We start from the raw sequence: 24645 nt of genomic DNA on the forward strand, positions 1-24645 counted from the left end.
AATAAAGAATTAGAGCAGTGGAAGATATGAAGAAATTCCAAACTTAGTACAGAGATGTAAAATAGGAACGAGTCTAACAAACATGAAAAGAGACAGTCAATCTAACACACATCTAATTGGAGCAGGAGTTCTATTCATTGCTTCTAGGCTCCAAAGTCACCTTTCAATACATCCTCTGTAATAAACAACTGAATTCCTTCAAGCATGTCTCCTTTAAAATGAACACCATGTTAAGCTTTCTCAGTTGAGGGTGTTGGAGGGATATTCCAGGAAAAAAGAGGCTCCCCAGCTGTGCCTCGTGTGGGCTGGTGCGGGTGTGAGGACATCCAGTAAACGTCCACAGGCCCTCAGCGCAATCCATCTGTGACCTTGCAGCCTTGACCAGGTGATAGTCTTTTTGCAGCCCCCTTGACGTGGAAACCGAAGTTTCTGCATGGCCTGCACACAGCTCCCTGTGGCCTGGAGGGTCACGCACTTGAACTCACTTCTACAAGCTTCTGCACAGCCTGTGTGCAGCCCACCTGTGGCCGAGGGGTCTGCACAGAGCTGCCACTCCTTCTGCAAGTAAAGCAGATTGCCCGCAAAGAAACAACAGGCAGATAGACTAGAGCAAAAATGAAAGATTTCTCAACAGCAACAATGGAAACAGAAGATGGTAGAATACTGTCTTCAATGCATGAAGAAAAAACAGCTATCACCCTAGAATTCTGTACCAAGGAAAATATCTTTCAAGAATAATGATGAATGACAAATTTGGAAAACATTATATTGAACAAAAGTCAAAAAACAGAGTATGTGATTCTAGTTGCATAATATTCAAGGAGAGACAAAATTAAACTATGGTGATAGAAACCAGAACAGTGGTTACCTGGGACAGGGGGAATTTGACTAGAAAGAGGCACAAGGGAACTTTCTAGGCTGAAATGTTCTGTATCTTAACGAGAGTAGTGATCACACAAGTCTGCACCTTTGCCAAAACTAACTGGACTGTGCACTGTGGTGGTTAATTTCCTGTGTCAACTTGACTGGGCTACAGGATGCCCAGATAACGGGTTCACCTATATCTGGGTATGTCTGTGAGGAGGTTTCCAGAAGAAATCAGTGTTTGAATTGGTAGACTGAGTAAATCAGATTGTCCTCCCTCATGTGAATTGGCGTCATCCAATCCACCAAGAGCTGAAACAGAACAGAAGGTGAAGGAATGGAGAATTCGCTTTCTGCCTGATCACCTGAGCTCAGACATGGAAGCTCTTCTTCTAGGGCTGTTCAAGGTACAAATATCCTTTAAAAGATAGTCCAGGACAAAAGTACCCAGTGCCTCTGTCACAAGATGTTCAGAAATAGAAGAGACCCGTGGAGAATTGTCTCCCAGTGTTTAGGAACAAATTGTATATGTGAGTCTTTTTCACTGTAAATTTATGAAATTGAATACAGATCAAAAGTTAGTGTTCAAATTGAGATGTGCTGTAAGTATAAAATTCACAATAGATTTTGAATCCTTAGTATGAAAAAAGAATGTAAAATATCTCAATAATTGTTGAATACATGTTGAAATGATAATATTTTGAATATATTGGTTTAAATAAAATGCATTATTAAAATTAACTTCACCTGTTTCTTTTTACTTTTTAAATGTCACTACTGGATATTTTGAAGTTACATATGAGTCTTACATTCATTTCTGTTGAACAGCTCTGGATGTCTAATTTTTATTGGACAACCTTAGAATGATTGAGTGAACTATGAATAGAAGTTGGGAGAGAGTATTGTTTTTGCCTGAGTTCCCTAGCAAACAGAGAACTGAGGCAAAGCTTAATCGTTAATCTTTTGGGGGGGAGGTACAATCCTAGACTAGTAAGAATGTAGGGAAAGGGAGGTGAGGCAGAGAAAGGGAAAAGCACATTTGGGCAGTTGCTGGGGACACCTGATCCCATGCTCTGTGACATGGTGCATCATCTGAGATTAGAAGTGATGACAGGAGCCACAATCACCATGGGACTGATTGGGTTGGGGCTGGGTACTAGGGCTCTGAGGATCTTGCCGTGGTGTGTTGTCTGTTCTCTGTTGGGTTATGGTTACTGTAATTTCCCATTGACAGTTAATTCTGGGCATGGAAGTGGTAAGAGATGTTCCACTGACTCCCCTAGGTTCCAAACATAATCCTCCCTGCATTCATTAGGTTGCAGCAACTCTAGCTTCACCTGGTAATCAGAGTTCATTACCCCACCCAGCATGTTAACGCCATTTTTAACCTGCTTGTCTGCTAGAATGAGAAACCCAATGTGACTCCAGAGCATTAGTCACAACTTCCAATTGGGTGGAACCCCATACCTTCCCCACCCCTGGACCTGAGACATCTGACCTAACAGAGTCAACAATTTCAGGGACAGGAAACACAAATTCCATTAGTGAGTCACTGAGAGTGATGATGAGAGAGGCCACTCCTACTTCTTCATCTTCTCGTACTCATGTATTCTAGTTTGGGGAGACACAGGACCATATATTGGCCATAGTTTAGTGCATATACTGCATCCCAAAGGAAAGTGCTCTAACCCCGCAGGGTGCTGTCCTCAAGCCTTCACATGAGCTGAGACTTCCATAGGCCACCCCGCTGTTTTTTAGGTTGGCTGCTGCTGGGTGCTAGGGTACTTGGTAAAATCAGTGATTCTCAAGGTCATGAGCCCAGCTTCCCATCTCCTTTGACATCAAGTGTGCCTATTTTCTAAGGCAATGTTGTAGGGATACCATTTCAAGAGGTACAGAATTCTGTAAACTCTCAGATGGTGTTAGTAGAGACACTGCAGTCAGGGAAGGCAGAACATATGCAGAATATGTATTAATTTCAGTAAATTAATTTGATGCCCCCACCAAGGAGAAGGGGTCCAATGTACTCAATCTGCCAACAGGTGGCTGGCTGGTCCCCCTCAGGAATGGTACCATTATCTAGGGCTCAGCATCAGCCTCTGCTGTTGGCTGGTTGAGCAATCAGCAGAGGCAGTAAGATGGCTAAAGTCCATAGTCCCATCTGTCTGTGTACTTGATTATCAAGAGCCTCCTCTCTGGGACATGTTCTCTTGTGAGCATTCATGTGAGACACAAACAAACTTGCACGTGTCATGCCTACCTTCTCAGTGTCTATCGACAGATTATCTACCCAGACCTCCATGTCGCCCATCTTCAAGTCTTATTTTCTTTAAGGCCCTGATCCACCAAATAAGACTTTTGGCTCTGCCCAGGTGTCAGTATATAACTGTATCTCAGGTCACATCTCCTTTCGCGTAAAGTGAAAAATCAAACTTCCATCTCACAATTCTGTGCTCTTTCACCAAGTGCAGATTTCCCTTCACCAATGTCATTCAGGGTTATTCCTAAGTGCGGCTGTAATATGACAGCAGTCCTTTTATGGCTAGTTCCGATTTTTTCACACCAGACCTCCATCAGTGGGTTATAAGGAACTCCCAATAAGGGCATCCGTGTGGTCATCAGTGCAGCAGAGATGACTGAGATGGAGGGCTAGACCACCTATTCAAATAATTTACGAGGACTTTGCCTGTGTCTGTGTCACTTCCTACATACAGTGGAACATTGCTGCCCCTGCCCAGCTTGATGATTTGGTTGACTTGATAATGCTCAGTTCAGGCTGCAGACTCACTTTAGTGTAACACGTCAGATGTTTGGTCTCTACTAAGACCCAGTAGTACACTAGGAGCTATTTTTCAAACAGTAGTTCTCTCTGGTGAAGTGCATAGCCTTGCTCCAGAATATAAGGGTCTGCAGTATGACCCTTCTATTGGAGCTTGCCCCAAATTCCATATATCCTCCGTGGATCTCTCCAGCACTATCAGATCTGCTGGATCACATGACGTAAGTGTGATTTCTCAGGGCTGACCATAGGCAATTACAAAGGCTTTACCCAACAGGCCTCATGGGTGACAGCTGTCCTCCCCACACCAGACTTGGTACATGGCCAAAGTATTACAATCTCTAAAGGCAGGTGCTGTGAAGGACTGAGGCCCCTCTGGCTTTTCTTGCTCTTCACGTTTTCACATTCCTGGGCTCAGTGCCTTCATTTCCAGGTCTCTTTATCTGAGGCCTTGGGCTGAGGTTTCCTTATTGAGGAGAAGTGGGAAACCTTGAATATATTTATCCCTACATGGACTCAATACCCTGGCCCTTCCTCCTTATTTTTTCCCCAACCCCAGGGTCCATAAAACAGCCAGAGCCTTTTGTTCAGGGCTCCCTCAACAATGAGACACCCCCACATCTGTGCTGATCCACTTGACCCTTGACTAGTGTGCCATTTTATGGGGAAAGTGAAATGGAGTTGATGTCTTCTCCAGTTTTAGCCTGTTGCTTATACTATCACAATAAGTGATTAAAGGCTGCACTGTTACTTTCATTTCAGCCCCTTGTTGCTTTAATTGGCTGCTCTAGCATCTGACAGCTCAGCTCTCTCTCCCAGCTCAGCTGAGCTCCTGATAGGGTAGTGTTAATCCTCAAACTTTGTTGTTCTTCTCCAACATTTTGTTGGTTTTTCTGGGTCTTCTGCCTCTCCATATAAACTTTAGAATGAGTTTGTCAAAACCCACAAAATAACTGGCTGGGATTTTGATTGGGATTTCTTTGAATCTATAGATCAATTTGGTAATAACTGACATCTTGACAATATTGAATCTTACTATCCATGAACATGGAGTGTCTCTCCATGTTGAGTTCTTCTGTGATTACTTTCATCAGAGTTTTGTAGTTTTCCTCATAGAGATCTTGCACATTTTGTTATATTTAAACTTCAGTGTTTCACTTTTTTGAGCGCTAATGTAAATAGTAACAGTGTTGTGTTTTTAATTTCAAATTCCAACAATTTGTTGCCTCCAAGAAACACACCTCAGCCCCAAGGACAAACACAGGCTCAGGGTGAAGGGGTGGAGGACAATACTTCAAGCTAATATCAAGAAAAAAAGGCAGGTGTTGCAATTCTTATATCAGACAAAGTGGATTTCAAAATAAGACAGGTAAAGAGAGACACAGAGGGACAATATATAATGATCAAAGGGACACTTCATCAAGAAGAAATAACGCTTATAAATATCTATGCACCCAACACAGGAGCACCAAGATTCATACAACAACTATTAACAGACCTAAAGGAAGATATTAAAAACAACACAATAATAGTAGGGGACCTCAACACCCCACTCACATCAATTGACAGATCATCCAGACAGAAAATCAACAAGGAAATAGTGGAGCTAAATGAAAAACTAAAACAATTGGACTTAATAGACATATATAGATCACTTCACCCTGAAAGAACTGAATACACATTCTTCTCAAGTGCACATGGAACATTCTCAAGGATAGACCATATGTTGGGAAACAAGGCAAGCCTCTACAAATTTTAAAAAATTGAAATAATAACAAGCATCTTCTCCGATCATAATGGTATAAGGCTAGAAATTAATTACAAGAAAAAAGCTGAGAAAGGCACAAAGATGTGGGGACTAAACAACACACTGCTGAACAAGCAATGGATCATTGAAGAAATTAAAGAAGAAATCAAAAAATACCTGGAAACAAATGAAAATGATAGCATGCCATACCAACTCATATGGGATACAGCAAAAGCTGTATTAAGAGGAAAATTCATCGCAATACAGGCACATCTTAAAAAACAAGAAAAATCCCAAATAAGCAATCTTAAACTACACCTAACTGAACTAGAGAAAAAGGAACAAATAAAGCCCAAAATCAGCAGAAGGACAGAAATAATAAAAATCAGAGCAGAAATAAATACTATTGAAATGAAAAAGGCAGTAGAAAGGATCACTGAAACAAAGAGCTGGTTTTTTGAGAAGATAAATAAAATTGACAAACCCCTAGCCAGACTTACAAAGAAAAAAAGGGAGAAAGCTCAAATAAACAAAATCAGAAATGAAAGAGGAGAAATAACTACAGACTCTGCAGAAATACAACGGATTATAAGAGAATACTACGAAAAACTATATGCTAACAGAATGAATAACCTAGAGGAAATGGATAAATTCTTGGACTCCTACAGTCTCCCAAAGCTCACTCAAGAAGAGGCAGACAATTTGAACAGACCAGTCACAAGGAAAGAGATTGAAACAGCAATCAAAAACATCCCAAAGAATAAAACCCCAGGACCAGATGGCTTTCCCGGGGAATTCTACCAAACTTTCAGAGAGGATTTAATACTTATCCTTTTCAAGCTATTCCAAAAAATTAGGGAAGATGGAACACTTACTAACACATTCTATGAGGCCAACATCATGCTGATACCAAAACCTGACAAGGACACCACGGAAAAAGAGAACTACAGGCCAATATCACTGATGAACATAGATGCAAAAATTCTAAACAAAATTTTGGCAACCAGAATTCAGCAATTCACCTAAAGGATCATACATCATGATCAGGTGGGATTCATACCAGGGACACAGGGATGGTTCAACATCCGCAAATCAATCAACGTGATACACCACATCAACAAACTGAGGAATAAAAACCACATGATCATCTCAATAGATGCAGAGAAGGCATTTGACAAGATCCAACAGCCATTTATGATAAAAATTCTGAACAAAATGGGCATAGAAGGAAACTACCTCAACATAATAAAGGCCATATATGACAAACCCATAGCCAACATCATACTCAATGGGCAAAAACTGAACGCCATCCCCCTGAAAACAGGAACAAGACAAGGATGCCCTCTATCACCACTCTTATTCAACATAGTACTGGAGGTCCTGGCCGGAGCAATCAGGCAAGAAAAAGGAATAAAAGGAATCCAAATAGGGAGGGAAGAAGTGAAACTCTCGCTGTTTGCAGATGACATGATCTTATATATAGAAAACCCCGAAGAATCCATTGGAAAACTCTTAGAAGTAATCAACAACTACAGCAAAGCTGCAGGGTACAAAATCAATTTGCATAAATCAGTAGCATTTCTATACTCCAATAACGAACTAACAGAAAAAGAACTCAAGAACACAATACCATTCACAATCGCAACAAAAAGAATAAAATACCTTGGGGTAAATTTAACTAAGGAAGTGAAGGACCTATATAATGAAAATTACAAGGCCTTTCTGAGAGAAGTGGATGATGAAATAAGGAGATGGAAAGACATTCCATGTACATGGATTGGAAGAATAAACATAGTTAAAATGTCCATTCTACCTAAAGCAATCTACAGATTCAACACTATCCCAATCAGAATCCCAATGACATTCTTTACAGAATTAGAACAAAGCATCCTAAAGTTCATATGGGGCAACAAAAGACTCCGAATTTCTAAAGCAATCCTCAGAAAAAAGAACAAAGCCGGAGGCATCACAATCCCTGACTTCAAAATATACTACAAAGCTACAGTAATCAAAACAGCATGGTACTGGTACAAAAACAGGTTCACAGATCAATGGAACAGAATTGAAAGCCCAGAAATAAAACCACACATCTATGGACAGCTAATCTTCGACAAAGGAGCTGAGGGCCTACAATGGAGAAAAGAAAGTCTTTTCAACAAATGGTGCTGGGAAAACTGGAAAGCCACATGTAAAAGAATGAAAATTGACCATTCTTTTTCACCATTCACCAAAATAAACTCAAAATGGATTAAAGATCTAAAGGTGAGACCTGAAACCATAAGGCTTCTAGAAGAAAACGTAGGCAGTACACTCTTTGACATCAGTATCAAAAGGATCTTTTCGGACACCATGCCTTCTCAGAGAAGGGAAACAATAGAAAGAATAAACAAATGGGACTTCATCAGACTAAAGAGCTTCTTAAAGGCAAATGAAAACAGGATTGAAACAAAAAACAACCCACTAACTGGGAAAAAATATTTGCAAGTCATATATCTGACAAAGGGTTAATATCCATAATATATAAAGAACTCTGACAACTCAACAACAAAAAATCAAACAACCCAATGAAAAAATGGGCTGGAGACATGAACAGACATTTCTCCAAAGAAGATATACGGATGGCCAATAGGCACATGAAAAGATGCTCATCATCGCTGATCATCAGGGAAATGCAAATCAAAACTACACTAAGATATCACCTTACACCCATTAGAATGACAAAAATATCTAAAACTAATAGTAACAAATGTTGGAGAAGTTGTGGAGAAAAAAGAACCCTCATACACTGCTGGTGGGAATGCAAACTGGTGCAGCCACTATGGAAAACAGTATGGAGATTCCTCAAAAAATTAAAAATAGAACTACCATACGATCCAGCCATCCCACTACTGGGTATTTATCCAAAGAGCTTGAAGTCAGCAATCCCAAAAGTCCTATGTACCCGAATGTTCATTGCAGCATTATTTACAATAGCCAAGGCATGGAAGCAACCTAAGTGCCCATCAACAGACGAATGGATAAAGAAGATGTGGTACATATATACAATGGAATACTACTCAGCTGCAAAACAGAACAAAATCATTCCATTTGCAATAACATGGATGGACCTTGAGGGAATTATGTTAAGTGAAATAAGCCAGCTAGAGAAGGATAATCTGTGTATGACTCCACTCATATGAGGAATTTAAAAATGTGGACTAAGAACAGTTTAGTGGATACTAGGGGAAAGGAGGGGTGGGGGGGTGGGCACAAAGGGGGAAGTGGTGCACCTACAACACGAATGACAAACATTAATGTACAACTGAAATTTCACAAGATTGTAACCTATCATTAACTCAATAAGAAAAAAAAATCCAAAAAAAAAAAGAAGGATGGCTTTCAGTTTTTCACTGTCAAGTATGATGTTGCCTGTAGGTTTGGCATATTTGGCCTTTATTATGTTGAGATACTTTCCTTCTATACCCATTTTATTGAGAGTTTTTATCATAAATGGATGTTGGATCTTCTCAAATGCTCTCTCTGCCACTATTGAGATGATCATGTGGTTTTTGTTCCTTATTTTGTTAATGTATCGTACCACGCTGATTGATTTGCAGATGTTGAACCATCTCTGCATCCCTGGTATAAATCCCACTTGATCATGTATATGATTCTTTTAATGTATTGCTGTATCCAGTTTTCCAATATTTTGTTGAGGATTTTTGCAAGAATGTTCATCAGTGATATTGGCCTGTAATTTTCCTTCTTTGTCTTGTGTTTGTCTGGTTTTCTTATCAGGGTAATATTGGCCTCATAGAATGAGTTAGGAAGCGTTCCATATTCTTCAGTTTTGGGGGATAATCTCAGAAGTCTTCTTTGAATGTTTGGTGGAATCCTCCAGAGAAACTGTCAGGTCCTGGACTTTTCTTTTGGGGAAAGTTTTTGATTACTGTTTCATTCTCTTTACTTCTGATCGGTCTATCCAGATTCTCTTAAAATAGTTTCTCTTGAGAGCAGGCCTTGTTGGGAACAGAATTCTCCGATGTACTTCGGAGTGGTTCCTGTCCTCCTCCCCCTGCTGGCAGTATGAGGGAATTGTTCTCCAATTTTCAATGTGAGAACTTGGTAGAGGTCCTAGACGTGAAAATCATGAAAGCGAGGGTGACCCCCTAGACTGGGTCTCTGTGGAGTTTTTAATCTTGGACTTGTCAACACGAAGCCTCTAATAACTCATCAGTTACAGTTTTAGATTTTCCTACCCTAGTACTGGTTCCCATGGATCTTTCTGCTTATGGGTTTCTGCTTTGGTATATTGTGATTCTCTGTATCCATCTGACTCTCTCTCTAATTCTGGGGACAGTGGTTTGCCCTGTCACCACAATTTTCTGATGGATCTAAGAAGAGCTGTTGATTTTCAGTCTGTACAGCTTTTTACCTGTTTTTAGGATGGAGTGATGACTTCCAAGCTCCTTACATGACAAAACATTAACTGGAAGTCTTTATTTCTTTTACCCATAGATCTTTTAGAAATATGTATATATATATATATTAACAGACTTTATTTTTTAGAGCAATTTTAGGTTAACAGCAAAATTAAATGCAAAACACAGAGAATTCCCATATACCCCTGTTCCCACACATGCGTAGCCTCCCCCATTATCAACATTCTGCACTAGAGTGGTGCCTTTGTTACCATCAATGAGCCTACATTGATACATCATTATCACTCTCTAGTTTACATCACAGCTCAACCACGGTGTTGTACATTCTATGGGTTTGGACAAATGTATAATGATATGTATCTACCATTATGGCATCATACAGAGTAGTTTCACTGCCCTAAATATCCTCTATTTCTTACCTATGCATTCCTCTATAACCCCTGGAAACTAATGATTTTTCTCCTGTCTCCATAGTTTTACCTTTTCCAGAATGTCATGTAGTTGAAATTATACAGTATGCAACTGTGGGAAGCATTCCCCCAATCTAGCTGCCATTGTATTGTGACGAGGTCTGGCAATGGAAGGAGAATCATGCAAGGCACTTCTCCAGGGAACATAATTCTTTAAGCAGAGTCCTTTGTCCTCCTTTCTAAAGCCTATTACTGATTAACGTCTTCCCTCTGTCCTGGAAGCCTTGTAAAAACAGGCAGAACTAGCAATAAACATATCTCAAAGAACAAACAGCAGCCTCCAAGGATGCAGGGGTCTATATTCCGTTAATTATATACTCGCTGTCCTCCTAACTTCTTTGAAGACCCTGAAACTATGTAACCTCTTCCTAAACAATCGCTATGTATGCTGCACATCTGGTATGTAGATAACCACCTTTGATGATTACCTTTAGTCACGCACTGCCCCTCACCTATTGTTCGCATGACGACAATAGCTAGACCACCTCGTGTGATTTTTTTCTATATAAGTGTACCCTGTCCCCGAAATAAATTGGACTTGCTTGCAACTGCGTCGAGTCTCACGTCTAGCACTTACACTTTCGCCGAGGCCGTCTCTCCCGCGGGAACCTGGACTCTGCCGAGGCTGGACCCTGGCATGCAACCTTTTCAGATTAGCTTCTTTCACTTTGTAATATGCATTGAAGTTTCTTCCCTGTCTTTTCATAGTTTAATAGCTCATTTCTTTTAGAACTGAGTAATATTCCATTGTCTGAATGAGCCAGTTTATTTAACCTTTCCCCTACTGAAGAATATCTTAGTTGCTTCCAGGTTTTAACAATTATGAGTAAAATTGATATAAAGAGCCATGTGCATGTTTTTGTGTGGATAAGTTTTCACCTCCTTTTGGTAAATATCAAGCAGTGTGATTGCTGGATCATATGGAAGGTGTATATTTAGTTTTGTAAGAAACTGCCAGACTGTCTTCCAAAGTGACTGACTGCACCATTTGGCATTCCAATCAGCAGTGAATGAGAGTTCCTCCTGCTCCACATTCTTGTCAGCATTTGGTGTTGTCAGTGTTCTGGATTTTGGCCATTCTAATAGGTGTGTAAGTGGTATCTCGTTGTTTAAATTTACATTTCCTTGATGACATTTGGTGTGGAGCATCTTTTCATAGGCTTATTTGCCATCTGTATCTCTTCTTTGGTGAGGTGTCTGTTAAGGTCTTGGCCCATTTTTCAGTTGGGTTGTTTGTGTTCTTATTGTCCAGTTTAAGAGTTCTTTAGGGGGCTGGCCCTGTGGCTGAGTGGTTAAGTTCATGTGCTCTGCTTCAGTGGCCCATGGTTTTGCCAGTTTGGATCCTGGTTGGACCTAGCACCACTCATCAGGCCATGCTGAGGCAGCGTCCCACAGAACTCAGTTAGAAGGACCTACAACTAGAATATACAAATATATACTGGGGGGCTTTGGGGAGAAGAAGAAGAAGACAAAGAGTTCTTCGTATAGACTTCCAGGGGAATACTTATGGCCAATTGTCCCTATCTTTGAGAATTAAGCAGACACTCTGAGTCATTTTTCTTCCCCTTATTATAATTTCTGTAATTATCTCATGGGCTTGGAACATCCTTGGCTGGTATACCATAGCATGCTAATGAGCTGATCAACTTCACATATTTAGAGGTGAAGGAAGCATTGTCACATGGGCCACAAAGCCCTCACTGGCCTCCTGCAGCAGGACATTGACCCCCCATATTGTTTAACCTCTGTAGGCTTTGTCTCTCTAAACCAGGGAAGTCAAGTCAAGTGATAACTTGACCTAAATAATTCAAAATTTGGGCTGCATTAAATAAGATGATCAAAATGGATTCCACTTATATTGTATAAGGTAACAGAAATGTGTGACTATTTTTAAAATTGTATTTGATATTGTGACTTTATATAAGTTAAGAAGTTTTATGACTATCTCAAAATAAGATCTATCCTTCCTGGAAATAATGGACAAAAAATTATCCTATAACAAAATGAAAACTCCATCTGTCACCTGTGCCAATCCCAATTTTAGGCAGAACACTTATGGGGCTTTGCATTTCTCAAAGCTCTCTGTTTTCGAAGTGAAGTAATCCAAATGATGTCATGCTTGTGTTCTGGAATGAAAGGAGGAATGATAAGTCTCTACTCTTGTTTTTTATAAGAATAGATTCCCTAAAAGATTTTTTTTTCACTTTTTATTAAATTATGGTAGTTTACAACCTTGTGAAATTTCAGTTGTACATTATTGTCAGTCATGTTGTAGGTGCCCCACTTCACCCTCTGTGCCCACCCCCAACCCCCTTTCCCCTGGTAACCACCAATCAGTTCTTTTTGTCTTCATGTTTAACTTCCACCTATGAGTGGAGTCATGCAGAGTTCGTCTTTCTCTATCCGGCTTATTTCACTTAACATAATACCCTCGAGGTGCATTCACGTTGTTGTGAACGGGATGATTTTATCCTTTTTTATGGCTGAGTAGTATTCCATTGTATATATATATATATATACACCATATTTTCTTTATCCAATCATCAGTTGATGGCACTTAGGTTGCTTCCACATCTTGGCTATTGTAAATAATGCTGCAATGAACATTTGGGTGCCTGGGACTTTTGGAATTGCTGATTTCAAGTTCTTTGGATAGATACCCGGTAGTGGGATGGCTGGGTCATATGATATTTCTATTTTTGATTTTTTGACAAATCTCCATACTGTTTTCCATAGTGGCTGCACCAGTTTGCATTCCCACCAACAGTGTATGAGGGTTCCTTTTTCTCCACAACCTCTCCAACATTTGTCACTTTTTGTTTTGGATATTTTTGTGATTCTAACAGGTGTAAGGTGATATCTCAGTGTAGTTTTGATTTGTATTTCCCTGATGATTAGTGATGATGAGCATCTTTTCATGTGTCTATTGGCTATCCATATATCTTCTTTGGGGAAATGTCTGTTCATGTCCCCTGCCCATTTTTTTTTTTTTAAAGATTTTATTTTTTTTCCTTTTTCTCCCCAAAGCCTCCTGGTACATAGTTGTATATTCTTCATTGTGGGTCCTTCTAGTTGTGGCATGTGGGATGCTGCCTCAGCGTGGTTTGATGAGCAGTGCCATGTCCGCGCCCAGGATTCGAACCGACGAAAAACTGGGCCGCTTGCAGCGGAGCGCGCGAACTTAACCACTTGGCCACGGGGCCAGCCCCTCCCCTGCCCATTTTTTGATCAGGTTGTTTGATTTTTTTTTTTTGGTTGAGCTGTGTGAGTTCTTTATATATTATGGAGATTAACCCTTTGTCAGATATTTAACTTGTAAATAGCTTTTCCCAATTAGTGGGCTGTTTTTTTGTTTCAATCCTTTTCCTTTGCCTTGAAGAAGCTCTTTAGTCTGATGAAGTCCCATTTGTTTATTCTTTCTATTGTTTCCCTTGTCTGAGAAGACATGGCATCTGAAAAGATCCTTTTGATACTGATGTCAAAGAGTGTACTGCCTATATTCTCTTCTAGAAGTCTTATGGTTTCAGGTCTAATCTTTAGGTCTTTGATCCATTTTGAGTTTATTTTTGTGAATGGTGAAAAAGAATGGTCACTTTTCATTCTTTTACACATGGCTGTCCAGTTTTCCCAGCACCATTTGTTGAAGAGTCTTTCTTTTCTCCATTGTAGGTCCTCAGCTCCTTTGTTGAAGATTAGCTGTCCATAGATGTGTGGTTTTATTTCTGGGCTTTCAATTCTGTTTCATTGATCTGTGCACCTGTTTTTGTACCAGTACCATGCTGTTTTGATTACTGTAGCTTTGTAGTATGTTTTGAAGTCAGGGATTGTGATGCCTCCCGTTTTGTTCCTTTTTCTCAGGATTGCTTTAGAAATTCGGGGTCTTTTGTTGCCCCATATGAATTTTAGGATTCTTTGTTCTAATTCTGTAAAGAATGTCATTGGGATTCTGACTGGGATAGCATTGAATCTGTAGATTGCTTTAGGTAGTATGGACATTTTAACTATGTTTATTCTTCCAATCCACGTGCATGGAATGTCTTTCCATCTCTTTATGTCATCATCAATTTCTTTCAAGAAAGTCTCGTAGTTTTCGTTGTATAGATCTTTAACTTCCTTTCTTAAGTTTATCCCAAGGTATTTTATTCTTTTTGTTGTGATTGTGCATGGGATTATCTGTATTCTCTTTTAACTCATTTAGTTTTTTAATGATGGCTATTTTGAATTCATTGTCATTTAGGTTATAGATTTCAGTAACTTTGGGATTGTTTTCTGGGTACTTGTCATTTCCCTTCTGTTCTGGAGATTTAATATATTTTTTCATACTGCTTGATGGCATGTATTTGTACCTCCGCACAGAGATAGAGTTTAGTTACTGCTCCACTTGCTTCTACTGGACTTGGGGGCAGCAGCTGTGTAATCTGCACCTACCAGGATCCCTGTCAGCTGTTGCTGACCGGACCTGGGCCCCTCCTCGTGATCACAGTGGCCCTGCACGGTCTCTTGTCAGCTGTGGGGACAATCGCAAGGGAGCCTCGGGTTGCTGGTGCCTACTGTCACAGACCGCCTAGACATGCTCCCTCCTTAGGGTGTGCAGCAGTGTTATGGGCTTTCACAGAGGCCAGGAGTAGGTTCACCTCGACTCGCAGCTTTGCCACCATCAGGGCCCGCAAGACCTCACTTGTCCACTATGGGCCTCAGCAGAGCTATGGGTATCTATTGCAGTCTGTGGTTATCTCACCCAGCGGTGCTACTTCTGCCCCAGGGCCTTCCAGCCTTGTGATTGCTGGGTGGCGCCTCTCCACTAACACCACGCAGAAGCTTTTCCTGCTCCTGCTGTGGGACTGTGGATTTTCCCCTGGACCGTGGTGCAGTCTCGCTCGGGCTCCAACTTGCCACTGCCAACTCACATGGTCCCTCTGGGTCTCCCTTGCCCGCTCTGGGCCACAGCAGGAGTTTGTGTGTTAGAGGCGGCTGGCAGGTTGCTGCACCGGCCAGCTCCTTTTGTCCCAGGGCCTCCCAGCATTCTGAATGCTGGGCGGAGCCTCTCTGCTAAAGCCGAGTAGAGGCTTTCCCTGTGGCTGCTGTGGGACTGTGGATTTTCCCACTGGGCTACGGAGCAATCCGGGGGGGCAGGGCTTAAGTAGGGCTGGAGTCACCTGTTTCCACCATCATGCTGCCCATACACATGCACACCGGCCCTTGGTGCTGTGGCGATGCAATGAGCATGTCAGCTGGTAAAAAGTTGCTGGCAGGTACTAGGCTGTCCGGGGGTCAGAGAGTTTTCACCTATCTCCACTTCCTCCTGGGGGGAAGTCTGTCCACCTTCTGACGTATAGCAGCACGGGTCTCTCAGGCGTCCTGAGATGCTGTGTGGATATTCTTTGTCCATTGATGAATGTCGAATTAGTTTTAGTTCGAAGGGGGAGAGACAAAGAAAACTGCTCACTCCACCATGTTGCTCACGTCACCCTAAAAGATTTCTTAATAGAACAACAGAACATATCCAAACATATTCCCTGGGATGAATTTTCCTTTGACTTGGCTTAATGGGATCTCCGGGATTTACAAAAAATTCTTTTGCCACTCTTGCTGCCATTAGTCTTGTTACCAGTATTGAATAGACCAGGGCTGGCCCTTCAACGCCATGAATTATGGCATATTATTTGAATTGAGAACTTTGTTCCTATGAAAAGTAAGAATGCTTCTGGAATGAGGACGGCCTTGAACCAGCCAGAGCCTTCTCTATTCATATCAATGGGCTCTACCACAAGGAGACCACAAGCCAGAGAGGAGAGCTGAGCACATCTGTCAAGGCATGACAGGCAAGTCACCTGACCTCTTTGGATCCTGTTCCCTCAGCTGTAAAACCAGAAGCTTGGGCTGGATAATCCATAATGTCTCTAAAGCTAAGATGCTAGGCTTGTGAAAAATACTGCCTCTGAAATACTAAAATATTGTCGTATGTCTGCAGATTCAGGCAATTCCAGGGCCATTATAAGGCAAAGCAAAGCTCAGATTTGACGAGGGGAGAACTTCTCTTCAAAGACTTCCTCTTTTTTTGTTTTTCCCTACCCCAAAGCCCCAGTGCATGGTTGTATCTTCCAGTTTTAAATCCTTCTAGGTCTTCTACGTGAGCCGGGGCCCCAGCACGGCTACTGACAGAGGAACGGTGTGGTCCCTCGGCCCGAATGGAACCCAGGCTGCTGAAGCAGAGTGAGCAAAACTTTAACCCCTACGCCCTGAGGGCTGGCACTAAAGACTTCCTCTTATATATGGAAATAAGGCAGACAACATCAACACAGGAATAAGTCAGGCTATTTTACGCAATGTGAAATACCCTCTAAACTTCCTAGGATCACTGTCACACCCTATTGTAAAAAGGGGACTCAAGTAGACCACGTGACTTTGAGACCCTGAACTACACCTGTGGTATTTCTTGGGAACCCCGGCATCGTTACAGACAGCTATGTATTTTTAACTCATCTTATGCTTATAACAACCTGAAAAAGGAGTAACAGCCTATATTTTCGAGTCAGGAAAGGGAGGTATTAGAGATTTTTGCGGCTTGCGTGAGGCCCACAGCCAGTGGGCGTCAGAGGATTTTAAACTTGCCTGCGCACAAGGTGCAGGTGTCCCGAACCCCCGGAACCTCCTGGTCCGCGCACACCGGCTAAGGTGCTGCGCTTCCTCACCGCCCCCGTGTGGCCCGCTGCGCGCGGACTGGCTCAGCCCTCCGACAACCTCCGAGTTAGATACGTGTAGTAATGTCGTCCTCTTTGACGGGCAGGCTCGCTCTGGGACCGGCCTGTGTTGCTGCAGGAGCGGGGCGTTACCGCCACCAGGCGGACCCTGCAGCGTGGATGAGGGTCTGGAGAAATTTGGAGGAAGGAAAGCGGTGGGTGTCCTGGTGTTTGGGTTCTCCGGAGCAGTGAGGAGCCTCTCCAGCTGTGGTCCCCGCATGCTACTGCCTGTCCCTGAGCTCCCCGGGGCTTTGCCCCGCTTCGCGCCCAGGGATCTGTGTGTCCCAATTACCGTGCACGGTTTTCGCCTCTGCTTCAGACGGCGAAGCGGCCGAGGAGCAAGCGCCGAGGAGAGCGCAGGCCGCGGGGGTCCGATCTGGAGCCGCGCCCCGCGCCGCAGCTCCGGCCCCGGTCTCGGCGCTCACCTCCCGCCCGCAGCTCAGCGGGCCCGGCGCGGGGCGGGGCGCGCCGGGGTGGGCGGGGCCGGGGCCGACATCCGGGGCCGGCGCGGGGAGCAGCGCCGCCGGAGGCTCCCGGGAGCGCCGGGACTCGCCGGGCTGGGCGTGCGCGGTCCGGCTGGCGGTATGCGCCTCCGCCTGCTTCTGCTGCTCGCGGTGTGCGGGGCGGCCGCCGGCGCCGCGGCGCGCACCCTCAGCCTGCGGGGCCGCTGGCGGATCCGCAGCGGGAACGGCTCGCTGGAGCTGCCCGGGGACGTCCCCGGGTGCGTGCACACTGCCTTGCTGCAGCAGAACCTCATCCAGGTAGTGCGTGCGGACCCCGCCGCGAGCCTGCGCCCGCCTGCCCTCGTGCGGAGCCCCGAGCCCCGAGCCCTGGGCCCTGCTCCTCCATCCGGCGCTAACTTCCCCTCTGCGTCCTGTGGTCGGGGGGGGGGGACAGGCCGGGGCGGTTTATCCACTGTGGCCGAAGAGCCCCGCGGGGGTCGGGCTCTATGGAGCCTGGCCGACCACGCTGGGACGTCAGGAACTGTGCCGGGCGAAGTTTAGAGAGCGCGGGCAGCGTTTCCACGGGGGGCTCCTTACGGCCGTGGTTCTCACTGGAAAGGGCACGTTGTCACTGACAAAGCGTAAGGCGGGGTAGGACTGTTTCAACTACCGGAACGGTGCGGGGGACGTGGTCTTTTGCTAAGTGTGAACTACATTCAGTAACGTCTCAGTTTTTCATTTTCGCTTTTCGTCCTCAGGGAGTCAGTTTTAGGATTGATGCAGCACTTAGGTTGCGAAGAATGGGATCTGCAGGTGTCAGGTGAGGAGCGTCAGTGCTAGTGGAAAGGCGAATGGCTGTTAAGGCTGACTGGGATATGAACAAAGGACTGTTTCCTCTCAGGGCGTGTAATGTGTGTGTGTGTTCCAAAAGATGCTCCAGTTTATAGACTCCTTGTGGAGGGTGTTTTCCTGTTTGGCTGCCTACATGCGGAGGTTTGCAAACAGACTTCCACCTTGTTTTCCCATTCTTTAATCCTCTTTGACTGGGACGACGTGTACTTGATAAATGGGGCATGCATTGTCCCGATCTTCATAACAGCTCTACGGAATAGGTCTTCTTATCTGCATTTTATGGTAGGGAGTTATGGAGCCCAGAAGAGTTAGAGAACTTACCCAAGACCACACAGTAACTAAGTGGCAGAAATGCAGTTCTAACCCAGGCTGGCAGGACTCCATAGCCTGGGTTCTGTAGGATGCTACACTTAACCTGGTGCTTTGGAAAATCATGTGGTTTGGAAGCACTGTGGTTGACTGTCAGGAGCATCATTCAAAGTTTACATAAATAACAGAACGGTCAACTAGGGTTATGCACAATTTCTGATCTGGTATGCGTTAGCTTTTTTTCAGGAATGTATATCAGAAAGGAAGTGAATGTTGTAAATGACACCACCACGGTCTGGTTTACTTTTTAAGTAAATAATTCTCAAACTTAAGTACTTTATTTTGAGTCAACAAACTACTTGTAACATAGTCCGCAGCTGACCTCATACCCTGGGACTTCGCTGACACGTGTCTTGAGAATGAGTGCCTGCGTTTATTTCGCAGGGTCTCTGCTTGCCTCATTTTATTGGTAGAGTTAAGCCAGTGGGAAATAATTAGTGGCTTTAGCAAATCAGATTGTTATTTTATGTTACAGGGCTATATATATCTCCAGAAACAATGTTTGGTTACTAGTTAACGAGAAGGAGGTTGCTCATGGTATGAGATAACTTTTCCTCGTGAGAATAATTCACGTCTGTTAAATCTCTTCAAAAATTCTTAGAAAAACATTGTCAATAAGGTGGATGTGAGTCTTAAACCATAGTGGGATGAGAGTGGGGCAGCTTTTTGGGGATTGGGGAGCTCCAGGCCTGTTGACAATAATCATCAACCTCAGTCTGATTACTGAGTAATGTGATGTTGTGATCCCACCTGCTTTATTACAGCATCTCTTTTTGGTGTTGACCTCGGGGAATATTCTGTAGTTTAGTGCAGACACTAGCTCAAATACTGTGTTTACATGAGAACTTGAAACATATCTTGCCTAAGTCATTCATTGATTTATTCATTCACCTAATTATCTCAGGTATTTAACGTGGCAGGCACTCTAACTGCTTGAAATTGAGCGGTGAAGAAAAAGGCTTTGTGCCGATAGACGTTGTAATGGAGGAGGTGGACAATAAACAAATTAATCAATGATATAATGACAGGTGATGCGCTGAAGAAAAATATGGCAGCTTAAAGGAACAGGGAGTGAATGCTGGTTGGAAAGGATTGCTATTTTAAAAAAAGTGGTTAAACATAGCCATTTTGATAAAGTGACTTTTAAGCGGAGATCTTTTTGATAAGGTCTGTTTCAAGGAGAAGTGCATTCCTAGCAAAGAAGAGAAAAAGACGGAAGTAGGGAGGGGAGAGGCCTTGAGGTGGGGATGTGCTTGACCAATTCCAGGAGTAGGGGCAGCCAGGTGTGGCTGGAGCCCTGAGAGCCTGGGAGGTGGAGGAGTTCAAAGCAGGGCTGGAGGGCAGATCATGCTGGGCTTGCAAACTGACCATGGAGACACTTTGCATTTCATTCTGTTTGTGATGGGAGTTTTGAGCTTGCGGTTGCATGGTTGGGTTTGCCTTTTGGAAGGTCATTCTGGCTGTTGTGTGAAGACTACAAAGCATCAGAATGGAAGCCTGGAGACCAGGTGGGGGTCTGTGGCTGTTGTCTGGGCGAGAAGTGACTTCTGGCTTGGACCAGGGTGGCAGCAGTGAAATGGTGAGAATGGTTGTGAGAATGTATTTTCAATGTAGAAGCAACAGGATTTGTTCAGTTGGGTTTGTTGATGGATTGGGTGGGAGGAGTGAGAGAAAGAGGAGTCAAGGAAAACTTCAGGACTTCTCAGTCTGATTAGTTGGTTAAATGGAGTTCTATTTCCCAAGAGGCTCTGTGGCCAGCCTTGGGCGTTCCATAGGTGGCTGCGTTTCCTCTACAGATGGAAATCTTAGGGCTCTAGGAGAGCCTTTTGGGCTCCCAGCCAAAGGTTATGCTTCATTCTTTCAGCCTTCTGTTATGCCACACACTAAAATAGGCAATGGAAATAAAGAAATGAGTAACACTCAGTTGCCTTTTGTGGGACGTCGTGTTCTAGTGAGGCAGAAAACCTCACTAATAACCATAGGGCAGGTAAGTGCTCAGATAAGGGACCCTTGTTAGCAATGTTCCCAGCCTTCCTGTGCAATTCTTCAGTGGTGTAAGTTTGAAAAGCTTTTTTTTTAAGAAAGATGTTCTCAGTGTGCCAAGTTAGAAAATATAGATAAGTAAGAAGAAGAAAACTCAGAGACCTGGCTTTCAGAGATAACGACAATTAACATTTAAAAATACACTATTATCCATTCAGGATTTGTCTATGTATATACACTGTCGACACAAACAATCCATAATCTATAAATCAAAATTGGGGTGAGTTTATTATAAGCTAGATCTGAGGACTAGCCTGGGGCCTTCCTTCCCCAGGGAAGGAAAGGCACCGAAGAAGTGGGGTGTACAGAGTGGTTATATACAGTCTTGGAACAAAGAGCATACATCACATATGATAGGAATGTCGCTTTTACAATTGTCATGAGATGCTAAGCTGGCACAGTAGGTCGGTGGTCAGCAGGTCAGTGGTCACAAGGTGAGCACAGCAGGTCGGTAATTAATCCTTAGTTCCCAGGAAGAGATGCTTATCCTTAAAGAAATGCCGATGTGGGGGAAAGTTACATTCCTGTCTTTAAGGGCATCATTCTTGTCTTTGGGACACTGTGAATGTTTAGAGCAGATGTACAATGCATGCTGAACAGGCCACTTCAGTCCCTTTTGGAAAAACAGTATCAGGCCAAATTAGTTTTAACCCAAATGACTTCCTCATATCCTCCAGTATATCCTATTGCTTGTCATTTACTTATCATTTTTCCCCTTTTGATCTATAATCTTTCAATAGAAAGCATTGATGATCAAAACATTGTCCCTCGGTGCTAGGGTGGTTGCTGCCTGCCCTGGGTCCATCATATCTCTTGGTGCCAGGCTTTTATCTCATTGATTTGCCCAGTTAGCCACATCAGAGGGAAGTAGTCAGACAAGCATAGAGGTGTATATTAACACAGGCAGCATTTCCTAGGTTATGTAATTTTTCAATTGATTTTAGGTTGTTGCACAAACATTGTACGTGTGCTTTGACCTGACTCCTTATGTTTACATTGTTTATAATTATGAAAGATTCATTTAAGACATTCACCTGCTTTTTCATGTGCTTTAGCGGAGATGACACATTGGAAGATTCATCATGTATAAAAGCACAGCATTCACTTTGAATGATTGTATAGGTACCACCTTGGGATGCAGTTAAAATATCTAAGCCCATTCTATTTTGAAGGACAGCCTTTCTCATTGAAGACATTTTAGTATTTAATAAGGCTATTCCTGCTTGGCTATTGTTAAAGGCTTGTCGAGTTGATTTAGTCAGGGCCTCTATATATGATATGCATCCTCTAGCTCCAAAGAAGGAACAAATATAGCTGCTAGGTGGTCATACCAGTGGAACACTGAATGAGCCCATCTGGCCTTAAAGAGAAGAATGTTGACAACTCGTGTTAGCTTAGAGTGAGTCCTTTCCTGCATCCAAGGGAAACTCAGGGTGCAGTGCTCTAGCCATCCAGGCGGTAGGCAAGGCCAGAGATTTGTTCCACATAACCACTGAGTTCCGATAGGAGCCACCTGGTAAATGCCTGGCCTTCAAGACCAGTCTGTTCTGAATCAATCACTTTCTTTAAGTGTGATAGTATTCTGAAAACCTTAAATGGAACATTATAAAATAGGTATACAGTTTAAGCATTGCAAAGGTTTAAATGAGGAGATATGAGATTGGGAACACAGGCCTGGTCCGGAGTCTTGGGACAGCCGTCTGCAACAGTTGCCATCTTCTTCTCATTCTGGTTTGGAGGTTTTCACATTGGTCAGCTGAAGTCTGGTATCAGAAATAGGAACTGAAACGCACTCAGGTGGAGAAGCCTTTTTTAAATGAAAAATGTGAATCCATGAGGGTCTGCCTTTTGATTCTGCAGCACATGAATGGGTTAAAAGTCCCTGGTATGGTGCTTTCCAACAGGGCTGCAGAGAGTCTTTGATTTGATGCCTCTTCTGATAAATAAATTCTCCAGGTTGTACACCATGATCTTAAGGTCTTCATCTCCTGGGAGCTCTCTGTGAAAAGAATCAGCTCCTAACCTGTCATTTCTTCTGAGTGTCTCAATGAGACTTCAACAATAATTAAGATATCTCCTTTAAGCAAAGTTGGTTCATATGTTCTTTCATCTAATTGCCAAGGTCATCCAGTTACTCTCTCGAGAGCGGACAGCTGCTGTTTACCGAGGGTGTGATCTGAGATTGAGGAGCACTAGTGGAGGAGCTTTTGGCCGTGAGAGATGGAATGCTTCCGAAAGCTTTGCCCATTGAGTTTTGATTGTGCTGTTAATTAGAATGTTGTATTATTGGCCAAATGTCACAAATAGATTTAATTATTTGTCCAGTGAAATGGGTTTCCTGGTCACTGTGTAAACTCGGCAGGAATTCCTCAAACAGGAGTTATCCTTTTCAATGATAATTTACCTGAAGCCATTGCTCTTCTGTAAGGAAAAGCCTCAACCCAATGTGAGAACATACAGGTCATCACAAGATATATTTATCCATGAGATGGTGGCATTTTAACAAAGTCCAATTGCCACACCTCAAAGGGTCCCTTAGAAAGGGGAAAATGGTCTTGTGATTCATGAAATAGTTTCCCTAGATTATATTTTGGTCATATAGGGCAATGAGTACAGGCTTTATGAGCTGCTGTGGGAGAAAGTATCGAAAAGTATTGTTTTCCCTCTTCTGTTGCCACCTTTGTTTCTCTTCGGTGGTAATTTCTTGAGCCTGTAGGGAGGAAATCTTTTGCTGGGTTAGCAGAGTTAATAGAAAGTAGCAGGTATTTTCGAGGCTGGACAGCATATCCAACTTGATAGCATCCTTGCTTATCATTTAAGTAAGACCCATCTGTAAACTGAATTAGATAATAGAATGCAGTCGTAGTCTTTTCCTCTTGTGATATTGGAAGCAAGGTAGCAGGGTTAAGATAGTGAATAATATTTACCTATGCAATATAACCTAAGAGAGTTTATCATCCTTTACTTGGCCATGCTTCCCATGTAATTTAGCATACCAAATAAGCCTAATTAGTGTGCCTTGCTTTATAGGAAGAGAGAACAGATTTCTTTGAAAAGTCCCAGGGGCTCTGAGAATTCTCAGAGAAATTTTTTTTTAAGTCCAAAGAGGGACTTCATTTGAATTTTGGGGGCTTGTCAATAACATCAAAAGATTTTAAAACATTTGGTCAAAGGGGTTTCTGGTCTTGTTGCTGTGAAACAATGCTTAGTTATCCATTTAACTAAAGTAAGACTCACTCAAAAGTAAAGAAAACCTTTTATGATCTCTTTATCAAAAGTAGACTAAAAGTCCAGGAAAATTATCCTTTTTAAGGGAAAGAGAAAAACAAATTATAATTTTTGTCCCAGCTTACTTCTGATATTAAAACTTATTCACGTAACTAAATTCATTTTAATCTTAGTTTCCCTCCTAGTACTTTGGGATAAATTTATCTTTTTTAATAAAAGAAACAAAACTATTTCCGTTCTTTGTACCTTCTTTACTGAAAACATACATCTTATTTTCTTTGAATTCAAACATGTTTTCCGTATTAATCTTTAGTAACTTTAATCACATATATTAATTAGAATTTTTAACCCTTATAGACCTTAATTTTTAGTGAAAACCAAGAAGTAAGCAATTATAAACTCTTTTACATTAGCATTCTGTGACTTGGCAAATTTTATAAATACTTTTTATAATTTCTAGAAACATGTTATTTCACAGTGCAACCCTTTAATAAAATACAAGACATTTTTAAATAGACCCAAACAACTTTTAGTTTCTCCATAATAAGAAGCCAAAAGTAGATAAACTTTACATGTTAGCAATAATGTTTCAGTATTTTATCCTGTTTGAAAATGACCTAGATATTCAGTGAATTTTTATCATTTAATTTCACCTAGCAAAACTTCAAAATTTCAAGTTACCAGAGAGA

General features: G+C 42.5%; 1 protein-coding gene across 3 annotated transcripts in view; it reads left to right on the plus strand.

Moving 5' to 3' along the window:
- Window positions 1-17506: 17506 nt before the first annotated feature.
- MANBA (mannosidase beta) overlaps window positions 17507-24645 on the plus strand; it is a 113842-nt gene continuing 106703 nt past the window's right edge. The window contains exon 1 of one of the 3 annotated variants that reach the window (XM_023637630.2): window positions 17507-17782. In XM_023637630.2, coding sequence (XP_023493398.1) covers window positions 17606-17782 — 177 coding nt within the window. In that variant the 5' untranslated portion in view covers window positions 17507-17605. Of the gene's footprint in view, window positions 17783-18227; window positions 18285-20159; window positions 20265-24645 lie in introns of those variants that run through there. The other 2 variants (XM_070263347.1, XM_070263346.1) reach the window with 2 other exon arrangements.

This window comes from Equus caballus, chromosome 3 (genome assembly GCF_041296265.1).
Source record: "Equus caballus isolate H_3958 breed thoroughbred chromosome 3, TB-T2T, whole genome shotgun sequence".
Lineage (NCBI taxonomy): Eukaryota > Metazoa > Chordata > Mammalia > Perissodactyla > Equidae > Equus > Equus caballus.